At 35.0% G+C, this 22,649-nt stretch overlaps 1 protein-coding gene across 2 annotated transcripts in view; it reads right to left on the bottom strand.

Annotated features, from left to right (window-relative positions):
• The window catches only part of PAXBP1 (PAX3 and PAX7 binding protein 1), a 37,337-nt gene that overhangs the window by 9,132 nt on the left and 5,556 nt on the right, over window positions 1-22,649 (bottom strand). Inside the window, exons 3-17 of one of the 2 annotated variants that reach the window (XR_011648698.1) lie at window positions 21,914-22,090; window positions 19,969-20,190; window positions 19,339-19,442; window positions 18,068-18,285; window positions 17,366-17,555; window positions 13,593-13,716; window positions 10,099-10,198; window positions 9,898-10,013; window positions 7,867-8,066; window positions 7,241-7,385; window positions 6,461-6,582; window positions 5,702-5,778; window positions 5,270-5,336; window positions 5,030-5,086; window positions 956-1,102 (exon numbers count right to left, since the gene is read on the bottom strand). Coding sequence is in view for 1 of the 2 variants with exons in the window: in XM_058296174.2 (XP_058152157.1) it covers window positions 956-1,102; window positions 5,270-5,336; window positions 5,702-5,778; window positions 6,461-6,582; window positions 7,241-7,385; window positions 7,867-8,066; window positions 9,898-10,013; window positions 10,099-10,198; window positions 13,593-13,716; window positions 17,366-17,555; window positions 18,068-18,285; window positions 19,339-19,442; window positions 19,969-20,190; window positions 21,914-22,090 (2,009 nt within the window). In the remaining variant the exon portion in view is untranslated. The remainder of the gene's footprint in view (window positions 1-955; window positions 1,103-5,029; window positions 5,087-5,269; window positions 5,337-5,701; window positions 5,779-6,460; window positions 6,583-7,240; window positions 7,386-7,866; window positions 8,067-9,897; window positions 10,014-10,098; window positions 10,199-13,592; window positions 13,717-17,365; window positions 17,556-18,067; window positions 18,286-19,338; window positions 19,443-19,968; window positions 20,191-21,913; window positions 22,091-22,649) is intronic. The other variant, XM_058296174.2, reaches the window with a different exon arrangement.

Genomic DNA, 22,649 nt, shown 5'->3' on the forward strand with positions numbered 1-22,649 from the left:
TTGTACTAGAAAGCATGAAAGTGCTCCCCCCAAAATGAGGGAACATGTCCTAAGGTCACAGAAGCCAGCTTGAAGGGACTGCCATGATGAAATTTGGGAACATTCCAGCCAAAGATATAGAACAGAACCTGAATCTAATCATGAGAAAAAAACCTGGACAGACCCAAATTGAGGACGTTCTACAAAATAACTGGTTTATCATCTTTAAGTGTCAAGGTTATGAAGGTCAAGGAAAGACCAAAGATTTCTTCCAAATAAAAGAAGACTGAAGAGAAATGACAATTAAATGCAACACATGACCTATATACTTTTTTGCAAATGATGGATATTGTTGAGATATTCGACAAAACTTGAATAGGGATCTGAGGATTAGGGGACAGTAATATTCCAATGCTAATTTCCTAATGTTGACGGTTATTTGGAATATCCATGTTTTTAGGAAATATATACAAGTTTCTGAGGGTGGTGGGGAGGGTCATCACATCAGACTCTGACACGGTTTAGGAGGGAAAAAACTGTGCTGTACTTGAATATTTTCTTTAACAATTGTGACTTTCAAAAATTTTTTTTCAAAGACTAAACAGTAATAATTCATGTATATAAAGTAGAAAATAAAACAATTTTTTAAATGAGAAAAAAATCTACTCTTTAGTAACACTCAAAGTAGTATTCATGCAACTGCTACAAAATTATCCTAAAATTAAAACTTTTATTGGTTCTACAAAAGAACTAATACATAGACAGGTGAGGAAATAATACATATACATATACATCTAACAGTAAAAAATGCTCTGGGGGGTTTGGAACTACCTGGGTAGGCAAAATAATTAATCTACCTTATATTATACCCAATAATCAAAGAGGATTTCACAAAATTCTCAAATCCCTCTTTAAACAAAGACAATTCATTTTACCTTATTTGCTTTAGTAACTTTGGTTATAACATTTAACTCACATTTTGGGCTTTTTTGATGCTGTCATCTCCATATTCTGAATTCTGAAAAGCCATGAGAATGTATCTATTTAGTAAACCATCTATTGATAACTCCTGTAGAGTTTTATTTGAGAAAATGCCATACCACTGAAGAAAATTTCCTAATAGCTAGAAAGAGAAAAGAAAATTATTGAGAGGCAATGTTAAGCATTAGATTAGACAAAGCAAATTTGTTACATACTACACCACCACCTGAAATCCAATGGATGTTATACTGTCTTGCCAAAGTATTGATATGCACTTTTAAAGGGTCCAAATACTTCCTAGAATCTTAATTTTAATTATTTAAAATTTAAGTAGCCACATGTGGCTAGTGTCTACAGTATTGGAAAGCATAGACATGGAACATTTCCATCATTGCACAAAGTATTATTGGGTAGTACAATTAAAAAAATGATCTTTCATGAATTTGAGCAAATATACCACCCTAACACAAGGGATAAATAATAGTGGCATATGGGGAAAAATATATTGATAAACTATGAACTATTATAGAATAGTACAATTATAACATTTTTTCATCAGCTATAACAAAGGTACTACACTAACACAAAGTGTTAATAATGGAGGGTAATAATGGGAGGGTAACACAAAGTGTTAATAATGGGAATGCTGTATAATCGACATGATTTTTTTGGTAAACCTACAACTTCTCTAATTAAAAAAATTTTTTTTAAATACAGTGAAGAATGGTATTTTAACAACTACTATTTTTAATAGTAAATATAAAATACTAGTGTACTAGTATTTTAGTATTATATTTTGTAAAGCAATATTACATTTCTGACCAACCAAAATAAGAGTGGCCACTTAAAATTTCTTTCTGGGAAGCGGATGTGGCTCAACAGATACAGCTTCCGCCTACCATACAGGAAGTCCAGGGATGGATACCCATGGACTCCTGGCCTGCGTGGCGAAGTAGCCCATGCAGAGTGCTGCCGTGCTCAAGGAGTGCTGCCCCACACAGGGGTGCCCCCCGCGTAGGACTGCCGCTCTGTGGAGGAGTGCCCTCCTTACAGACCTGCCCCCTATGCTAGGAGTGCCACCCAGCACAGGAGTGCAGCTCACCCAGGAGTGGTGCCGCCCACATGGAGAGCTGATGCAGCAAGATGACACAACAAAAAGGGACACAGAGAAGAAACAATATGAGACGCAACAAACTAGGGAGCTGAGGTGACACAAGAGAATGATCGCCTCTCTCCCACTCTGGAAGGTCCCAGAATGAGTTCCTGTAGTCACCTAATGAGAATACAACAGATATAGAAGAATGCACAGCGAATGGACACAGAGAACAGACAACTGGGGGGAGGGGGGTGTTTAAAAAATAGGCAATAAAGAAGAGAGACCAGAAAGCTATTTTTAAAAAATTAATTTTTTTCTAAAAAAGAAATCAGTATCCATAATAATGACTCAAAAGACAGTACATCGCACCCAAGAAGAATCACAAGTGAAACAAACAAATCTATCATAAACAGTCAGGGATTTTATTTCAGCAAAACCACATCACATCACATCAATTTAATACTATTTTGAATTTTTAGATTTGGTAATTTGTACATTTGTTTTTATACTTATATAAAAACTATAAGCATAAGGACATTATACATAGTTTTTTGTACACATTAAATTTAAAACAAAAAATAATCGCTAATGAGGAAGAAAAGTATTATTGGGTAGGGCTGATTTTTAGATAAATGCTCTCCATTTCAAAATATACCTAATCTAGTCTTTATGACTCACAAAAAGATAGAAATTCTCTTTTAACAACAAAGCTGCATGGTACCAGATCTTAGGAACCTGGACTAGCCCTGGTTACGTCATTTTTGACATCTTAACCTACTCAACTTCAATACATATAAATTGGAAGTCATTATCATCGATTTCCTCCCTCCCCCTATCTCACCATGAAAATTTCTAGCTTCCTAGTATGCCTTAATTCAGTAGATGGCAATATAGCCAACCAATTGCTCAGGCCAGAAACCTAGATGTCATTCTTGACCTCTCCACTTCAAGTTTTGTGACTCTACCTCCCTCCAATCTGTCCATCTCTCTCAGCTCCTCTGCTTCAGAGTAACTGAAGTACCATCATCATTTTCTGGACCCTGCAGTTACTCAAGTGAGTATGATCTCTGGAGTGTCCTGTCTCACACAAGGTTCTGTGAGAGAACTAAAGCCTACAGAAAATGATTTGAATGACATTACTCAATTTCCCCAAGGATGGTATAGAGTTAGTTTCTAGATGCAAAGGAAAGAAGAGATTTCATTACACACAATGGAAGCCTTAGGGTATTAGCTACTAATTCATTCACAGAACCTTGGCTGTCGAGAGCTGTTCAAAAGTCCAAATGACCTGAGTTAGATTCCCACCTCTACAACTTACCAACTAGATGACTCTAGGCAGGTTATTCTGTGCCTCAGTGTCCATTCAGTGGAGTGGGAATAAGACAGTCTACCCAACAAAGTTGTGAGGATTCAACAAGAGAATCTTGTGTGGCACAGTGCTTGACACATAAATACACAATAAACACTAGCTCCCAGTTTCATTATTAGATACTTCATCACTCCAATCCATTATCTCCACATAGCCAAAATGATCTTTTAAAAATGGCAATTTGTTCATGTCATTTCCCTACTGAAAATCCTTCCATGACCTACATGTATAAGGTCAAACTGGTTTTTGACAAAGGTGCAAAAGCAATTCAGTACAGAAAGTATAGTCTTTTCAACCAATAGTGCTAGAAAAAGTGACACTCAACACCATGCCTTACATTCAGAATGGATCATAGACCTAAATGTAAAACCTAAAACCATGAAGCTTTGGATAGGAAAACTTTGTGTCCTTGTATCAGGAAAAGATTTCTTAGCTATGATACCTAAAGCACAATCCACAAAAAAGAATAGTGATAAACTGAACTTCAAAATTAAGAACTTCTGTCCTTCAAAAGGCACTGTTAAGAGAATCAAAAGACAAGCCACAGACTAGAAAAAAAAAATACTCCCTCCTACCCTCCAAAATAAACCTTACAATACCAAGTGTGGTGAGAATGAGAAGAAATTGGAAGCTTCATGTATTGCTGGTTAAGAATACAAAATGATATAGCCATTCTGGAAAAGTTTTGCCTAGATATTTACCCCAGAGTACTATGTACATGTAAAACTTGTATGCAAATGTTTATATAGCAGCTTTATTCATAATCACCCAATCCAGAAATAATCCAAATGTTGCTCAACTGGGGAATGAATTAAACTAAAAACTCTAGTATAACATGCAATGCAATACTACTCAGCAATAAAAAGGAATGAACTACTGATATATACAACATAGAATGAATTTCAAATGCTTTATATTAAGTGAAAGAAGCCAAACTCCAAAGACTATCTATAATAGAATTTCACCCCTAAGAAATTTTTGCAAAAACAAAACCAAAGGGACAATAAACAGATCGCAGGTTGCTGGTGGGTATGGGCTTGACTACAAAGGAGCATGGGGAGTTTTTTGGGATGAAGGAAGTATTATACATCTTAATTGTGGTAATGCTTACACGCCTGCATTGGTTCATCAAAACACACAGAACTATAAGCAAAAGAAAATGAATTTTACTATATCTAAATTATACCTTCCATGGCCTCCGACAACTTCACATTATCTACTAGCTTCTATGATCTGAACTGGCTTACCCTGCCCCTAACTCCACCACCTGGAATTTTTTTAAGTCCTCTAGCGTACCCTGCTCTCCTTCACCTCACCAACTACCACTAATTCTTGTGGTCTAGTAATCTAAATATCACTTCCTCAAGGTGAAAGGGGCTCTTCTGTGGGCTCACCAGTCAGGGTCTATGCCTTTTGTCACATGTTTCCATGCTATCTTGAACTGCTTCCTCCATAACTCATCATACATAGGACTGCTTGTTTGCTATCTATAAACTGTGCTATTTGTAAGCTCCATGAGGGATTCCTTTCTATCTTATTCACTGCTATAGAATTTAGATAAATATATGGTACCCTATTTGCTGAAAAAATTAAATGTGGTTTACCTAGGCATTTTGTAGGCTAGCTTGGACACCACTTTGGAACTCAGAATTCACTTTCTCCTATGGAAACAACATACTTGAATAAACTTTTGGAAAACAGTTTATAAAATGGATGTTTTGTATATATAAATAGATCTAAGCCTACAGAGTTACCAACCGAATCAATTACTAAAATACTTTCAAAATATAACTTACTAAGTCAAGCAAAATCTTAAGTGTTTTTGATGGCCAATGGACACATACCTTAACTGAAGACCAAAACTGTCGTTGAAAAAACAAGTAAGGCCCAGAATTTTTATTTTCTAAGACACTAAGTAAAAGAAAAAGAAACATGATAAATGTTTTATATGTAGTAAGTGCCATGGTTCCTATATGTAAAGATCTATGCAAATAAAATAGGTAAAATTAAGTGAGTTATAAACTGAAAAACAATTAGATGCTTTAAGATAAAAATTTTTAAAAGTAATGGAAATTTATTCTGAGAACAAAGAACACTATTTGCTTCATTCTGCCTAATGCAACAAATTTCCTATTGAGCTAGACTCTTTGGACTATTGGTTCACACTGAACAGGTAAAATTTATATTTTAATCTACCTTCAGTTTTCCAAAACTTAAAAAGTCTTCTATGGGATAAAAGGGAAAATATTAACTTCAACGTTCTTAGGGTTACTTACTTTTTGGGATATAAGGGCATGAACACATCATCATCTAAAGTTCTTCTCATTCTCAATAAAAGTGCCTTTAGGTATACCTAAAGAGTTAAAATTAAAAAGAAGCCATATTCTAAGTCACATAACTATTAATAATTGTGTGTTGAATTTTGAGTGAACTGTCTTCTCAAACTTTTTATTTTCCTTACTGAAGGCTATAGGTTCATTGATACTTAATACTCTATTAGTTCATCCCTCAACAGGTACCAAGCAGTAAAGAAATTTAGAAAGCTTTCAACCCCTTGGCCCAATATATAAAGAGGATAGCATCTTTTCCTTTATGAATGGCCACAGAAGGAGAACAGCAATTGGAAGCTAGGTTTAAAACAGTAATTAGTTGTTTTATATTGTTTAAATGTACTGGCTATCATATCAATTGTGACCCATTCCAGTAATTTTTTTTTACAATTTTGTTTTCCCCCAAAAATACAGTTCTTAAAGGGTCATTTGATCAGTCAAATTGGGATGAGCATGAAGTGGTAGGAAGGGTGAGAGAGAAGAGTACAAATTAGATGCTATATAGACTAATATCCTCCTTCCATACAGATCTTTAAAAATTGAAAACTAATCTCAAATTTTATTTCAGGCTTTAAAAAAATGAAATGGTCTAAGTGGGAGAATCAAATTTCTAGTTAGCTTAAGAACATAACCACCCTTGTCCCAACAGCTGCTTATTTTCAAAAGGTGGGGGATGAAGCTTTCCAAAGACAATAAATAAATTACCTGTGTATTTTTATTTTCTGCATTCACTACTGAAGGATATCCATTTATTAATTTTAGTGTAATTCCAACCATTCTTGACGTCTGTGTTGTAGAAAAAGGGTCCCACATATTTTCAGCTATCACTATTAAGAAAAATAAAATGTGTTGATAAAAGGCAGAAATAAAAAGGCAAACGCCAACTTACTTAAATCTGATGTCAAGCAGTTCTCAAATTATAATGCCAGCCCTGATTTATTGTTCCCCTCTCTTTACAATATAAACTTCAATCTTTTATTATTTTAACTGAGAGAATTTTGAGGGATAGGGATGTAGGTAGAGGATGGAATTCCTCTTACCTCTGCTCCTCAGTGAAAATAAAGATGGGAAGTAGGGTGGGATGGGATGTGATAAAGGATTTTTGTATCCTAGTAGACGTACTAACATCAAGAATTTCTAACCAAACTTGAAACTATTTTGAATATTTTAAATATGTTCGTATAAACAGTGATTCCTAACCTGTTTGAAGAAACTGAAGTGATGAAATTGCTCCCCTGAAAAATGCATATACCCCCCACACTATGGATTTCTGTTTTGTTTCAGGTACTCCATGAGCCTCTAAAACTCACCTGTGGATCATTCATGGCCACCCTCAGGCCAGGTGGTAACTTTATTGTTTATAATGTACTTTCTATAATGTATAATATAATGTAGGAAATATACTTTGGATTAAAAACTCTATTTAAAAATAGATCTGAGAAACCTGATGTGTTTAAATGTTCAATTAAGAAAATAGAGACTTACCTGTCAGTTTAGGAAGAATCACCTTTTCCACAATGGTAGGTAGTAGTGCAACATCTACATCATCTTTTTCTTGTTCCCTTTCTTCGCAACCATAAAACAGCAAAGATTCAAACCAGAGCATATTCTCAAAGTCACGACATTTTGCCTGCAAAATATTAAAGATTATCTAAACATATACAACAGTAGCTATTTCTACTTATGGCCATGACAAAGTAACAGAAACTGGATTTAGCTTTCCATCATAAACAGGAAAACTAGACAAATGTATAAAATACCTGCGTTCAGAAAACAGACTAGGGAATTGAGAGCTGATTGGTCCATTAGATTCAAGTTCCTCTGGGTTCAAGGGCCAAATTCTTACTATCACTCCATGTAACTTAACTAACTGAAAAAAGCACTGAATATAAATTGGAAAACCATAGATAATGCTTTTGGGAGGGGATGGAACTTAAAAGGAAACATCGGATACAATCTGTACTGATGAATATAATATATAGTGCCATGCCCTGTCTCCCCTGAAAAATATTTTGCTTAAGCTTCTTTCTCTATCTCAGAGATATGCCTAGATGAAATTATCTAGGCATAATGCCATATTAACTTCCTAACAGTGATACAAAACCACCCACCTCAAGAGGCGTCCATGTGAGGAGTTGCAGCCTTATAAGGGGGTTGAACAACTTAGGCAAACAAAGGCCAATGTAAGCATCCTTGTAGGACATGTAGTATTTAGAACGCCACGCTTCAAACTGTGATTTAATACAGTCAATTGAATAGAAACTCTCAAGGACATCTTCAAAAATCTTGCTGGATTCTTTTGAAATGCGATCTAAAAACAACAATAACCCAGAGAACCATTTTTTTAGTATGAAGTAGGGAAAAACACAGTTCAATATTTTAAGAATTTTCTTTGTAGCTGTCTCAATAAGATAGGCTCATTAACAAATAATTGATAAGAAAGGATAAACAGAGAAATTCAGATTCCAAATTTAGTCTATTATGCAAACTAAAGTGTAGACGATCCTTGCTTTGCATGGTTTCCAATATGTGCAAATTTCAGTCACTATAGTTGTTAAATAACAGTTGCCCAACAACATGGTTTAAATTTCAGTTATCACAGTATATTAACTGTGAATGAAATTGCAAAGAGTACACATTTCACTGCTAGCACTTCAGACCTGCATAAACAGATGCGTACTATGATCAGTGACCAATAAGATCACTTCTTTCAAAGTCTGTTGGTGACTGTAATATTTGACATGGATAAATATCAGCAATAGAAGTATCAGGTTATTTAGGAACAAGATATTTACATGATGCCTCCTATGACTTGGAAAGGGAATCTTTACACTGGTGAGATGGGAGAGAAGACAACCTTTCAAGTTCAAACTTGATGTCCCTAGTCACAGGACAATATAACACTTGTCACTTGATGCTATGCAATAAAAGGAACACAACATCAACATTCAAGTACTCTTGTTTGAATCTAATCAATCAAGCTTTCAGATCTAATTTCCAGTTTACTAGAAATATAGTGGATGAAGAGCAAGTTAAACAATACCATGAGGAAAATCCAGAAGATGTTCTACAAGTGGTTTAAAAAAGTTCATGTATTAAATAAAAAATACAGGTATGAAAGGGGTGGTAGATATGAAAGAATACTCATTTATTCTAGATAAAAAGTTTTATTTTAACAACCAAATGCAGAGCATGAATCTTCTCTGGAAAAAAAACAGGAAAACACAAAATAACCACAAAAACTGTTCCAAAAGAGGTTTTTTGGGGTGCCACCGAGGAAAACTGAATACAGACATGATAATTAAGAAATTTTAGTTTTCTTAGATGTGATAATGGTATTGTGGTTAGGTAGAAAAATATCCTTGTTTTTGGGAGACACGCTGGTTTTTAGGTATGAAGTGTCATGATGTGATATTAACTCCTCACAAATGGTTCACACACAAACATATACGCACACAGGTAACACAGACAGGTACATATTACACAGAGATAATGCACATGTACACACATATAGAAAGCAAACCTGGTTAAAGATTAAGAAATTTTGAATCTGGGTTATAGGTATATAGGTTATTCTTTGAAATTTTCTGAATGTTCAGAAATGTTCACTATAAAAAAAGGGGGAAAAAAGAAGCTTCTACAACTAAGTTCCAAACGGCTGTACATAATTGTATCCAATGGTGGGAAGTAAAGGATGTTATGTGGGAATCCTTGGGGAAATGCCTGGCACATAAAAGCACTAACTATTCCTATTGGTTGAAATTATTGGGGACGCTCAGAGTTAGGGATTTCCTCCAGGTCTGAGTGCACTACCGCCAAGTATCAACTTCCTGTACCAGACTGACTGCTCTGGGGTTGCCGTGGATCCAACACAATTTCCAGTCATTTAAAATCCTACAATTCCGAAGAGTAGCATCATCTATTATGCAAGTACTATATAAAACCCACACATGGTATTGTACCCTTAATTTTGACAACTCATCATGTCTTTTAGTAATAATAATGGATGAAAGTTTTACAACTGTGAATAAGATGTCTAGTTCTGATGCTAAGGCCACAGAAATTCAAATGAGTAGATGGGAAAAGCCACCCAAATAGAAACCAAACTGACAATGAATCTCATGTCCAAATAAATATCTAACCTTTTTCCAGGTTGAAATTAGTAATGTCTGTAGATGTTTCCTCATCATCACTGGAAAGGCCTTCGAGATGATCTGCCATCTTACCAGTTTGCTCTCTGGCTTGTCTACGACGAGTCCTAAATAACAAACATCAAGTTCCCAAACCAAACAGAACAGATTCCTCCCCTTCCAAACAAACCAGCAGCAAACACTCAGAATTACCTTCTGGCCTCCCGTTCTGCAACACGACGCTTGGCATGCTCTTGATATAGTGCCCGGTCACGTCCAAAAGAATCAAGATTTGGTGCCATCAGAGCTTTATCTGTAAAACAACATGGGTTAAAATGAAAAGCCGCCCTTTAACAATCCTGAGGAAAGAGTTTGCACAGAATAAGCCATTATGACAGAGTGCTTGCTAATCTCAAAACAGAATTTTCCAATAACTGGCAAAACGAGTAGTTTTTAAAAATTTCTGAACAAATCTCAATATTATTCTGTGTTCCTATGAAAAAGAGTAGAAAAATTAAAGAACTGATATAGTTTTTAAAAGAATTCAACAATCCTACACAAATGCAATTGAACTTAATCACTATTTTTGTGACTAAGCAACAAAACAAGTTTGTTATCATGATGACCAAATCAATAAAAAATCTAAATTTCCTGTACAAAGGGGAAAATATACTACTTTTTAAAGGAAGAACCTAAGCATCACTTGTTGAGGCTATGAAATGACAGCAAAAATGAAACATGCATATGGAGGATGAGAAGAAAACAGCTATGTTATAGTAATAAATGATTTACTATATTTTATTTTGCTTTGTAGAAATTTAGTCTCTATTGCTATTTTCAGAACAAGGGCAGAATCAACATTGTAAAATGAAAACCATATCTGCACTGAATAGCACCAACTTATACCTCTCACAAACTACTCTTCCACATTTCCCTAATGTTGTCTTTTTTTTCTATTTTCCATCTCTTCTTCTTTTTCTCTTTTTCTTAACTTACTGAGGCAAATTTCGAGCTTTAGCTTCCAACCCTTATTTAAATTTTTATTTTAATTTCCAAGAAATGATTCTTGTTCTTAGAAGATTCCTTTTCTGTAGCATCCTATACTTGTGTTAGGAGTAAAATACCTTCTCTTATCTCCCTGAGGATATAATTATGTTTTAAAGTTTTCTTCTGGTTCCTCAGTCCCTTTTGCTGTATAGGTCTCTCTGATGACCAACCAGCACTCTGTTAATATATAAGAATGAGATGGGGCGCTGGGGACATAGGTGGGGGGTGTCTACCAGAGGTATCTCAGATCACTGGGTAGAGAGCCAACTCTTCTGTTGCAGGACCCCAAATAGTAGTATCTAAAAGTTTTTCCTGTGAACCCATTCCCTTTCTCCACAGAAGATTCCGCTAATCTCTTGTTTAGGATTGAAAGGGTAATGGGAGAAACATCTGCCATCTTGTACTTTTCTCATTTCTGCATTTTATTTCAACACTGTGAAAATATTCTGGAAAATACAGGATAGTAACAGAAAATCAAAAACCCAAGGAATGGGGGGGTGGGGTGGTATCACCTAAAGATGAAGGACATTCAATTTAAGGCTTGTGCATCTTTTCCCAGCTATCATAGATGTGTCACCCATTTAGCAATAAAAAAACAAACCCAAACATCAGCTCTCTACCTCAGAGTATCCTAGCTATTCCAGACCTATTATTTTTAAAAGTTGACTTTTTTCCTTAGTTTCTATTTCCTATTTTTAATCCCTATTTCAAAATAGCTCTGATATATTAGGAAGGAGGTATTTTCCAGCGTTTACTAATTATAATGAAGGATTACTGGAATAAACAAGATGCTCCACCCCCAACACAACTGTGACTCCACTACATACCATATATGAATTAGGTAAAAAAATCCCAAACTTCCAGAAGATTCCTACCTCTTTAAGTACATGTCATTTAAGAAATATCTTTATTAATTACTATAACAAATAGTTAAATTTTTTTCATATTATAGGTTTTATAAAATATATTAGGGGAAATACATGAGATAGATGACTCAAGTGACAGGCTTTCATTTCTAAGAGCCTTCATTACTAAGTCAAGGCAGATAAGTGCTTATAAATCTAAATCTATGAAACTGTTGAATTTCAGGCTATACTTTGCTTCTTTTAAAAAAATTACAAAGGGGAATGACTCTTTACTGTCCCATGTAATTTAACTCATATCTTCGGCAATTATGTGCATTCTCTCAAGGATGGTGTTTCTCATTTTCTCATTACCTTTCAATTTCTTTCTTTCAATCTACCATACGTCATTCAAGCCTTACTTCAAATTCCCTATAAGTAAACAGCTCTAAATTCTGAAGAACAGATTGTAGACGGGAAAAGGTATTTGATGAAATGCACAGCTCCCACAAACCATTTAACTTAAAAGGAAATTACTTTCCTTCGCAGATATAATGGTTACCTGTAATCTGCCCCAGAAATCTCGTTCTTTCTGGATCAAAATGATCGGGAAAGGATGCAGTAGTCATTTAGGTGGTCCAATATGCCATTATTCCAATTTAAACTTGTGTGGCAAAAAGAAAAAGTCACAACCTTTTTATATTCTTGGTGCTGAGTCTGACTCAGCTCTGAGGGCCATATTATCATCTCTTTATGCCTCTCCATACCCATGGGAAGCACAGGAAAATGCTTTCTCAGGGATCTGATTTAGAGGCCTCGTGCATGACAAAGCATTATTTTCCAAAAGAATAACACCAGGGCCCTTGGCTTCCAGAGCACCTAGGGTGGTGGCTTAGCATGCAGATTTCTGGACACCAATGAAGACCTAGTAAGAGTATTTGGAGATAGGACCAGGAAATCTGCATTTAAAATGTATTTTACAGGCAATTTTTATGCATACTTCCATTTGAGAACTGCTGGCATAAAAAACAAAACCAAAAATAAAAAGCCATAAGAAAACTACCCTACTAAAATTCCCATTAGAGTACCAAGAACATGGAGGGTAATGGAAAAATGGAATTAAAAGATTTAAAACATCTGGTTAAAGAATCTCAGCAAAGCTATTTTATAAGAGGTTTCCAATTAACTGGCTTTCTTTAGCATTCATCTATAATGAAAGGAACATAAATTCAATTTCTAAATAATCATGCTAAACTTTCAAGAACTGCAGGAATCAACTAATTTAATAAAAGACCCATTATGTAAGGCAAACAAGGGAAAGGAACGTTTAAAAAGAAAATATACAAACTTTGCTTTATCCTAAAAGTGAATCTCTCCCAATCTTGGAGTTGTGTCATTTGTTATTTAATACACACACACATATAGACACAAACATTTCCCTAATTCCTAAACTCAAAATCTTTTATTGTAATGAACTAACAGCATTTGTACTGATGCTATGAACAGGATGAAAAGTGGAAAGAAAAATCAATTTGGGCAAAATAGTGATTTTAAGATAAAATGAAAATAATATGCCCAAAGAAGAGTAAGATTGATAGAATATTGGTGCATGTATTAAGAGCTCCTTTGTGAAGCCATATTTTATTAAGCACAATTCAATTACATGCTGTTTTGTTTGTTTAGGTCCACCTGACCTACAAGCTAGGGAACTTATTGAAGAAGAAAAAAAAAAGATCTGCAATATCTCATTTTCAATTAGGCTGCACTAAGTAAACAAGGTTGTTTAATGAATAATAAAAACCTTCAAGATGGACTGACTTGAATGGCTTGAAAACTCCGAAGATTCATCTTTAATATCATCTTGTCGTCTTTGGACAAGGCGGGAAGCTCGCTGTTTGTACAGCTGATGTATTGCTGATTCAAGTTCATTAATCAGTGGCACCTGTAAAAATACAACACACTCCGTAACACCAAACTCCTCAGTTGCTTACTTCTTTGAGGGTTCCGTACTATTTCCAGATTTCTGAAAAAGTACCCTCTCTATGGACAGAATAACCATGAATCCCCCAAAAGGACACAAACAGTAATTCATTTTTATGTTTAGGAAACATTGCTTCTTCCTTTAATCCACGAGTAGAGCTATAATGTCCAACGCCTAATTATTGGAACAGAAGTTTGGTTAGGAAACTTAACACTTCAAAATTAGTAGAAAGCAAGTAAAGAAATGTCAAAAATTTTAGTACTTTTTCTTTATGATATTTAAGTATTTGGAAATCTTTTAAAGTCCATTTTCAGTTTTCCAGCAGTATGATGTCATTCTCAATTTTTGTAATTTAAATTTTTATCACCATGCAGTACCAAAAAATGCACTGGCAATGAGTAGGTTAAGAACAAGAGTCAACTAACTGCCCAATTTTGGACATTTATATTACTCTGCCACGCATCTGTACAAAGTATCTTACAGAAATTGGTTATACCATTTTTCAGCTTCAATATACATTTTAAATGTAAACTAAATACTAAGTCAAAATTTCTAGCTCTTCACTAGCATGTCTGCATTCAACAGATTTCAAATTTATGAGTAGGAAAGTTCTTCTCTATCAAATGTTCAATTTTGTCCCGTATTTTATATACTCTTTCATCTGTCACAGTTTAAAGAGTTAATAAATTTTTCAGATTAATATCCATAGCTAAAGCATTCATTGGTTCATATAGAATACAAAAGTTTATAGAACATGATGAGACAACTAAAAACAAAAAAACTCTGTTTCCATAACCATATGCTATGAAACTTCCACAAAATGCTAACAACCACTACACATACCTGAGGAAACCAGAAATTCTAGTTTCCTGATGGTTAGTGCAAATGGAAAACACATTATTTAGAGTTTGGGAACACTGGCACCAAGTGTTATAGCAGCTTCCTGAACTGAACAGACTGCAAATGGAAAATAAAAAAAGGCAGGTGGAATACAAAGATGTCTGTAATAAAAGCAATTTTATACACTTGCATGACTCCATTGCAAAAAGAGCAAATTTCACAGAGAGGGCAAACTGATGTCATTTTATTCTTTAATAAGTCACGTCATGGGCAACAATGTCCCCAAATTAGCACTGATTATCTTTGAAAACCGAGGCCAGACTTTCAATAAAATTTACGGTAATTCAATTTTTTAGAAATTACTGCCATATTGTTATGACCTAGGTTTCCCCATTCCCTCATTTAAAAAACAAAACAAAACAAAAAAACCAAGCAGGACTAAAGACAAATAACTTCACATACATTTGTTTAGTCCTAGAGACTATTAACATTCCTGTACCGGAAGAACTGCACACTTAAGCTTGCATCACGCATGATTTAATTACTCAGTTTATAGGTAAAATCTTGATGATGTAAATTTTCATTTCAGACAACTGAATGCCTTTAACAAAGCCCAGAGAAAATACTACTGAGATTAAAAGCCCTAAAATACATTTTCAGCTCTCATTCAAGTTTCTTAACAATGTTGATTTATCTTAAGAGTTAGTATCATGACAATTTCTTTAACCTCTCCAAATTCAAAACTGAATACTATTACTTGGATGAAATTTATGGCAAAGAGACAAGAAAAAAGATGACCAGAGGGAAACAAAACAGTGACATTAAAAAGATGTTCAAATAATTTAAATCTATATTCAAAAACCACTTAAATTTTTAAAACAAAAAAGGAAAAGGAATATTTCTTTTTATGGTCCTACCCTGAAACAATATTTTTATAACATAAATAAATTGAATATTCAAATCCATCCAATTGTTTCTAAGTATTTGCAAGATGGCAATTTATGACAATATTAACTCTGCAGCATTCTCCTAATGAAATTAAACATGTATGAAAATATTAAATGAAATAGAACACTCATCTTTACTAGGACATAGCTCTCTTTTAATGAAAATACTCACTATAATATTTGAAACTTAACATCTGCTTTGAAAACATTTATCTAGAGATCTTGCAACCATATTAGTACCATCTAAAGCAGACTTCCTTAATCAAGGGAGATACAGGATCACCCTTTACTTCTTTCTGCATGAAACTTCAAAAATAAACTAAAAAAAATTGAATAAACAGATTCAAAGGGAAAAAAAAGTCCACAAAGTCTAAAAATGACGAAAATAAACTCAGAAAAATGACTTAGCAAGTTTACATTACTGTGTTTTCTTCCCATTCTTAATAGAAAGTAATTTAGACTTCAGCTAAGTTTAAAGGGGTATATATATAACATAGTAATTATTTTTGAAATAGTAAGCCAATTAAAACCTGTATGAAGTAGGTACCCTACTATTCTCTTTCAAGAATGATCACTGTCAATTTTTTCATAGTTCATTATTTTTGCAATGACTAGAGTAAATGTTTACTTAAGTTCCAAACCAAAGGCCAAGCTCCATTAAAACTGCACAAGGACAAGCCTCACTTACTGTGGTTTAAGACAAAGTTCCCCTCTCTAATCACCCAAGTCACTGGACCAGCCCCTTCATACCCACTAGGCTCAGGAACGATTTCCCAGTAAGAATAAGACCAGTGCCACTTCTGACGCTTACGTCCCACTTCCCATTGAATAAAGTCAAGCCTATGCTTCTTCCCCACCGCTGAACTTATCATCCTAAGCCACCAAAGTCGTAAGAAATATCACAGCTCAGACTGTAGCTGCTCCTCCAGATATCAGATGAGGGATGAATCCTAGACAGGGACATGGTGAATGCTGTCTCAGGACAGATCTGACCACAGGCTAAATGGAACCATTAAGACCCATTAGGAAGACATAGTTATCTGCCAGCATTCTTGACCAGCCTTTGATTTCAGGGTATATAGAAAGAAAGATAAGGTTGTAAAGTCCACAAATGTTTATAAACCTATGCATCAAATAACACATTTATCTTAAAGATGAAAAATCAATTAAGAGGTCATTTGAGAAAAAAGGAAATTCTATATGCAGTTAATGTAAAACATATAAACAATGAATAGTACAATAAAACTCAAAAAATTGTGTCAACTAACATACTCAAAAAACAAACTTGGAAGAAATGAGACCTTCAAAGAAATGATGTGCAATGAATGGATTCTGAAATGGATATGTATAAGCTTATTTAGATGAAAACTATTTAGCAGCAACAATGACCAACTCTACCTAGGGTAAAAAATAGAAACTAGTAACACTGAAACTTTATATGCAAATTTGGAATTACTTGTAAAACAATTTAAGAGTAAGTGTAGACCTGGGTCATAAAAAAGAAAACTCCATCAGATGATTCCCTTCTATTCTAATAATTCAGGGCAGACCAATAATTCCACTATATTAAAGACTTCCCAAAGTCTTATTTAAAAGTACTTTTTCATAGCATCTTTTTTCAACGAAGGCACTATATGCTCCTGCAATATATTAATACTAAGGCCACTTATTTAAGTGAAGTAAGTGAAGCATGACTTTTCCTCACTTCTAAACTTGAATTCAGTGGAGATATTTTAGACGAAATATAACACTGTTCTACACAAGGCTTCTAGACCTCCCTAATTTTGCTTTATTCAAAGAGATTAATATTTTTGCATTCTTACCTTTTCACTGAAACACTCAAGCAAGTCTTGGACATACCCTCGCATTTCTTGCAAAAATTTATACCGTTCACCAATACCCCCAGAAGACCCTTCTAATCTTTCAATAGCCCTGGTCGAGTCCACTCGGCTTTGCAGATGTTTCTCATGCTGCTGTCGATTTGTTTTGTGCAGTTCTTTCATGGAGTCCAACCTTAAGAACACAAAAGGATAAATATAACATTTATATCCAAAAGTCTATGTTGTCAGGACTCTTGCAAAATTATATTAAAATACTGCATTTAGTTTCTCTAATAGAATATAAAAATACTTGGAATGGCATCTTTTCATCTGTACTGCTTTTTGCTCAAAAATTGCAGTTTACAGACTTCACAAAAAGTTACTTCACGAGCTAACCAAAATCTTTTTTTTTTTTTTCGCTTTCCCCCCATATCTTGACTACACTTTTTCAGAGTCCAAGAGGTACAAACTCAGAACTGTCTTCAACAAGATCATGGAGTGGCATTTTTTATAACTTTTCGAGGCTTCCACAGAAGAATCCAAGAAGGGAGCAGAACAAAGTATGAAGTCATCTTCTGGTTAGCTTTTGAAGATGGGCCAGTGAATCTTCTTTGCCGATACTCTGCATCTGCTACCCCAGACTACATGTTGCCTGAGGGAACAGAAAGCTAGAGGACAGGTCTTTAAGAAGTTGATCTGCCCTACCTGTCTTTAAGCTGTTTCTTTACCAAATCAATAGTAACGGGAGTCATCTCATTACTGGGAGTTTTGAAAGGGACTGTATTATCTGATTTTTGAGATTTGGCATCTGAAGATCCATAGGCCGTATAACTATAAGGAATGCCATAGGATGAACCATAAGACATTGTCTGGTAAGTGTTCTGGTAGTACATATTCACTTCAGAAGGCTGGGTGACTTGAACCTAGAAAAAAATAGAATTCATGTGAAAACCACTAGCAAAATATCTTAAAAAACAATAGCTTATCTTTAGCATTAAAAACAAACAAAAATAACAGAAACAATTACACCTATTTTCTAAAACAGCAAAAAATAACTGCAGAGTTCTTCAAAATCAAATAAAAGGTTGGCTGAATGTCTCATCCCTCGATGGGATCACTGAATTTATTTCTAATAATTTTCATTAGAATAGAACATCAGAAGTTTAGATCTGGAAAAGACATTAAAAATAATAATTAAATCCACCCTTTATCAGCAGAAGGGGATAAATGACTTGCCCATTGCCAAAGAATAAACGGACAAGCAAACATTACAACCTACAATTCTCAACACCTAGTCCAGGACTTTCTCTACTATACCCTTTTTCCTTAAAGTAACTCAAACGCAGGCAAAATTCTGCTGTCCAAATACCATCCTCAACACAATTCTGTGGAAAAGTATCATAAAAATAATCTATATATGATCTTTTCTACCATACCATTTACTTCTATAAAACAAACTTAAAACTATTTGGAAAGATATTTTTCTTCTATTTCAGTAAGTTTTTGCATTACTGAGAAATCCATACGCTACAAAACAGTTTTTAAAGTCAGAAAAAATAAGCTACATAGGCAAGAAACATCTAAGCCAGTGGTTCTCAATTGTTAGTGTTTATCAGAATTAGCTGGAGGGCTTCTTAAAACTAGCTTGTTGGGTTCCATCCCCCAGAATTTCTGCTTCAGTAGGATGGGACAGGGCTAGACAATGTATTTCTAACAAGCTCCAAGGTGATGCTGATGGTGCTAGTCCAGAGATACACAGAACTAAGGAATTGGAAATCTTCCATGGTCCTGTGAAAAGCAGAGTTTAACAAAGTTTCCTTTAAAAGCTTACTGGATACATAAATTCCTGATTTTCTTAACTGTATTATTTGAACTAATGGCAAAGATTCAATATATAACGTTTTTTAACGTAAAACAGACAAAAAGCCTTTTTTATTTACTTTTTCACTTTTGAACTTTACCTCTTTAGTATTTACCTGAGGGATATTAATTCCTTTTCTTATCTGCTCCTGTTCCCAGCGGCTGAGCTCTTCATCTTGTTCGCCAGTTACTAAAGCATCATCATCACTCCCCTCAATACCTGCAACCATAAGCATCCAAGGAAAGCAAATAGTATCAGAAGAGAAGGGGGATGTTATCCTAATATTTCACAATAATTAAACAAACCTATTGGCATTAACTCAATCTTACTAAAATGTCTAATATGATCTGTCATTTGACACTCCTGATTCTGCTTGTCTTAGAGTATCCTTTGAAGCCCAAAGACAGTATAATACAGTAGTTCAACCTTAAACAGGTTTCCTAATCTCTGTAAGCTTTGACTTCAACTCAACAAAGGGAAGAACAAAATCGAATGCACCTGCTAAGAACGTTGTAGGATTATTTAAGTTTATGCATGTAAAGTGCTTAACACAGTGTCAGCTACACAGGAAGGGGTCAATAAACATAAGTTAATCACAATCACCTAAACTTTCCAAGTATTTCCAATAAGACATTTATAACCAAGCAAAAACAGTTCTCTAATACAATACAGTTTACTTGTCTACAGTATCTAGCCACACTGAATAGCAATGCAATGGTTTTATTATCCTATTATCGCATGTTACCTATTTCCTCGGCAATTTTTTGTCTTTGTGACTTTTCTTTCACAGAAAAAACTATACGGCGTTTCTCATCATCATCTTCATCATCACTGGCATCATTCTCATCTTCTCTAACAAGGCGGCCTTTACCAGGCTCATTGTCATGAGGAGTGAAATCTCCCAGTTCCCGGGCCATTTGACGCTTTTTTCTTGCAGCATGAATAAAAGCAGCATCTGGAATTTCTCCTGGAAACAATTGGTACCAATTATAAGCTAAAAGCACTATAAGCAAAAGCACTGTCTTCTAGGGGCCTAAAGTTTCTATTCCCAAACTATGCCTGCAATCCAAGTGATCTCATTTTAATTCAGTTTATAGAGAAACTAAAAAAAGTCACGGTAATATATAATGGTAATATATATGGCAAAGAGTGAAAGGGAGAAAACCCCCCAAAGCAGTTAAACGTAATCATTTCATTATTTATAATCATTTCATTATTTAAAAACAAGCCATATTAGACTTGTAGCATTATTTCTCTTGCAAATAATGTGTTCAATATGTAAGCATATCAAACATGAAATTCTATACCTAATTTTTCTTCATATTAAAGCCTAAGCTTGTTTCTCCACATAGTTGTTCTAGATAAACATAATTTGTAATTGCTTAACTTAATATTCACTGAACAGATAAAGCATAATTTACTGAAAAATCAAATGAACTAAACTTTTTGGTTACAGTAAAAAGTAATGTCATGTTACTTGTCTGTTACTTTAACAGCTACATAATATCCTTTGTGTAACTACAACTTCATTTACTAAGCTACCCCTCTCCTACAAGTCATTTTTCCTAAATTTTGCCCATTGCAAATAACGTTGCAATTGTAACATTTCCTTGGAATAAATTTCTGTAAGTGGAATTACAAGATCAAAAGGTAAGAAAATTTAAAAATCTATTTTTTTTAAAAGACTTATTTATTTCTCTCCCCTCCTTCCCCACCCCGGTTGTCTGTTCTCTGTATCTATTTGCTGCGTCTTGTTTCTTTGTCCGCTTCTGTTTTTGTCAGCGGCACGGGAATCTGTGTTTCTTTTTGTTGCGTCATCTTGTTGTGTCAGCTCTCCGTGTGTGCAGCACCACTCCTTGGGCAGGCTGCACTTTCTTTCACGCTGGGCGGCTCTCCTTGCACGTGAGGCTCCCCTACGCGGGGTCACCCCTGCGTGGCAGGGCACTCCTTGCGCGCATCAGCACTGCGCATGGGCCAGCTCCACACGGGTCAAGGAGCCCCGGGATTTGAACCACAGACCTCCCATGTGGTAGACGGACGCCCTAACCACTGAGCCAAGTCCACTGCCCCTAAAAATCTATTGCTATTGCCAAACAGCTTTCCATAAAGACTGTACCAATTAGACTGCCACTAACAATGTATGTATAAAATTTATCACTTTACCAGCCCAAAGGAATTTTTAAATTTACAAATATAATAAGAGTTAAATGATACAGCCACATAGTTTGAATTTCGTGACTGAGCACTTATTTATTTAAAAGTTGATTAGCTAATATATAGATTTGCTAATTATTTCCTATAGAAATGAGAAAAGAAAGGAAGGTCATAAAACTAACTTATTAGAAGTTCTGAAGAAAAGTTTTATGAAAAAGGATATTAAAGCTTTAACCTTAAATACACTTTTATATATGGGGGAGGGGCAGAGACTTTAGTACCATTTACCACTTATTTCAAGTTCCACCCCCCTGTTCTGATAACAAAATTTTCTGTTTATGAATAAACCAGGGAAAGTTGGGAAACTTCTGGTTCTCCCATTTTCTCTATCTGCCAATGGACATACTCTGACTCTAAATAGAAATGTTATACTAAGAAATATTTCTTAGCTCTCCTTCCTTAATAACCATCATTAAAGACTGACCATTCTTTCAGAGGGCTTCTTTCAGTTCCGAGAAGTGTCTGTGAGGACATACCTGGACGGAGAACATTCAAAGAAGATAAAGCATTTGAAAAAGCTCCACCAGCCTTTGGTTTTTCTTCCTCCTTCTCACTTTCCATATCCATTTCATCTTCACCATGTTCACTGATAATAACTCCATCTTCCTGGTTTGTATCCTTAACATGTCCTGTTTTGTCCAAAGGTTGTTCATCTAAATTTTTGACAAGAATAGTTGTATGACTATGAAATTTCACAATAATAAACTTAGCTAGAAGGTAAAAATAATAATGGGGAACACAGGGATGCATGCTTAATCCCACCTTCAGTCTAATTCTTTTCATCAAAATGAACTATTTCTTCCTCTAAACTCTCATAGGTAACTGCTTAGAAATTCTTTTAAATGTATTATTTTATGGATTCATGTCAGTATTATATCATCCAAAGTGGTGCGCCCTTGGCACTGACATTGTACAACCCTGACCCTGCTGCATGACTGAATATATGAATGGACTTCTGACCCAGGTGGGGACAATTTGATTTTCTTCTACAAATCCAGAACTGGGATAGAAACAAGTTAGAGATCAGGTGGCACTAAGAACAGCACATAAACCAGTGGAGCTGTGGAGTGGCCACATTCTGCCTTGTGGACAGAGGAGAGCGCCCTCTTTGTTCTCAGTTCCAGCCCATTCCTGAGGCCACTGGATTCCAGGAGGCAGCACTGTATCTTTATGATAAACTGCCCTTGGTTTACGTTATTTTTGAGTAAACGG

This window comes from Dasypus novemcinctus, chromosome 4 (assembly GCF_030445035.2).
Source record: "Dasypus novemcinctus isolate mDasNov1 chromosome 4, mDasNov1.1.hap2, whole genome shotgun sequence".
In the NCBI taxonomy this organism is placed as follows: Eukaryota; Metazoa; Chordata; class Mammalia; order Cingulata; family Dasypodidae; genus Dasypus; species Dasypus novemcinctus.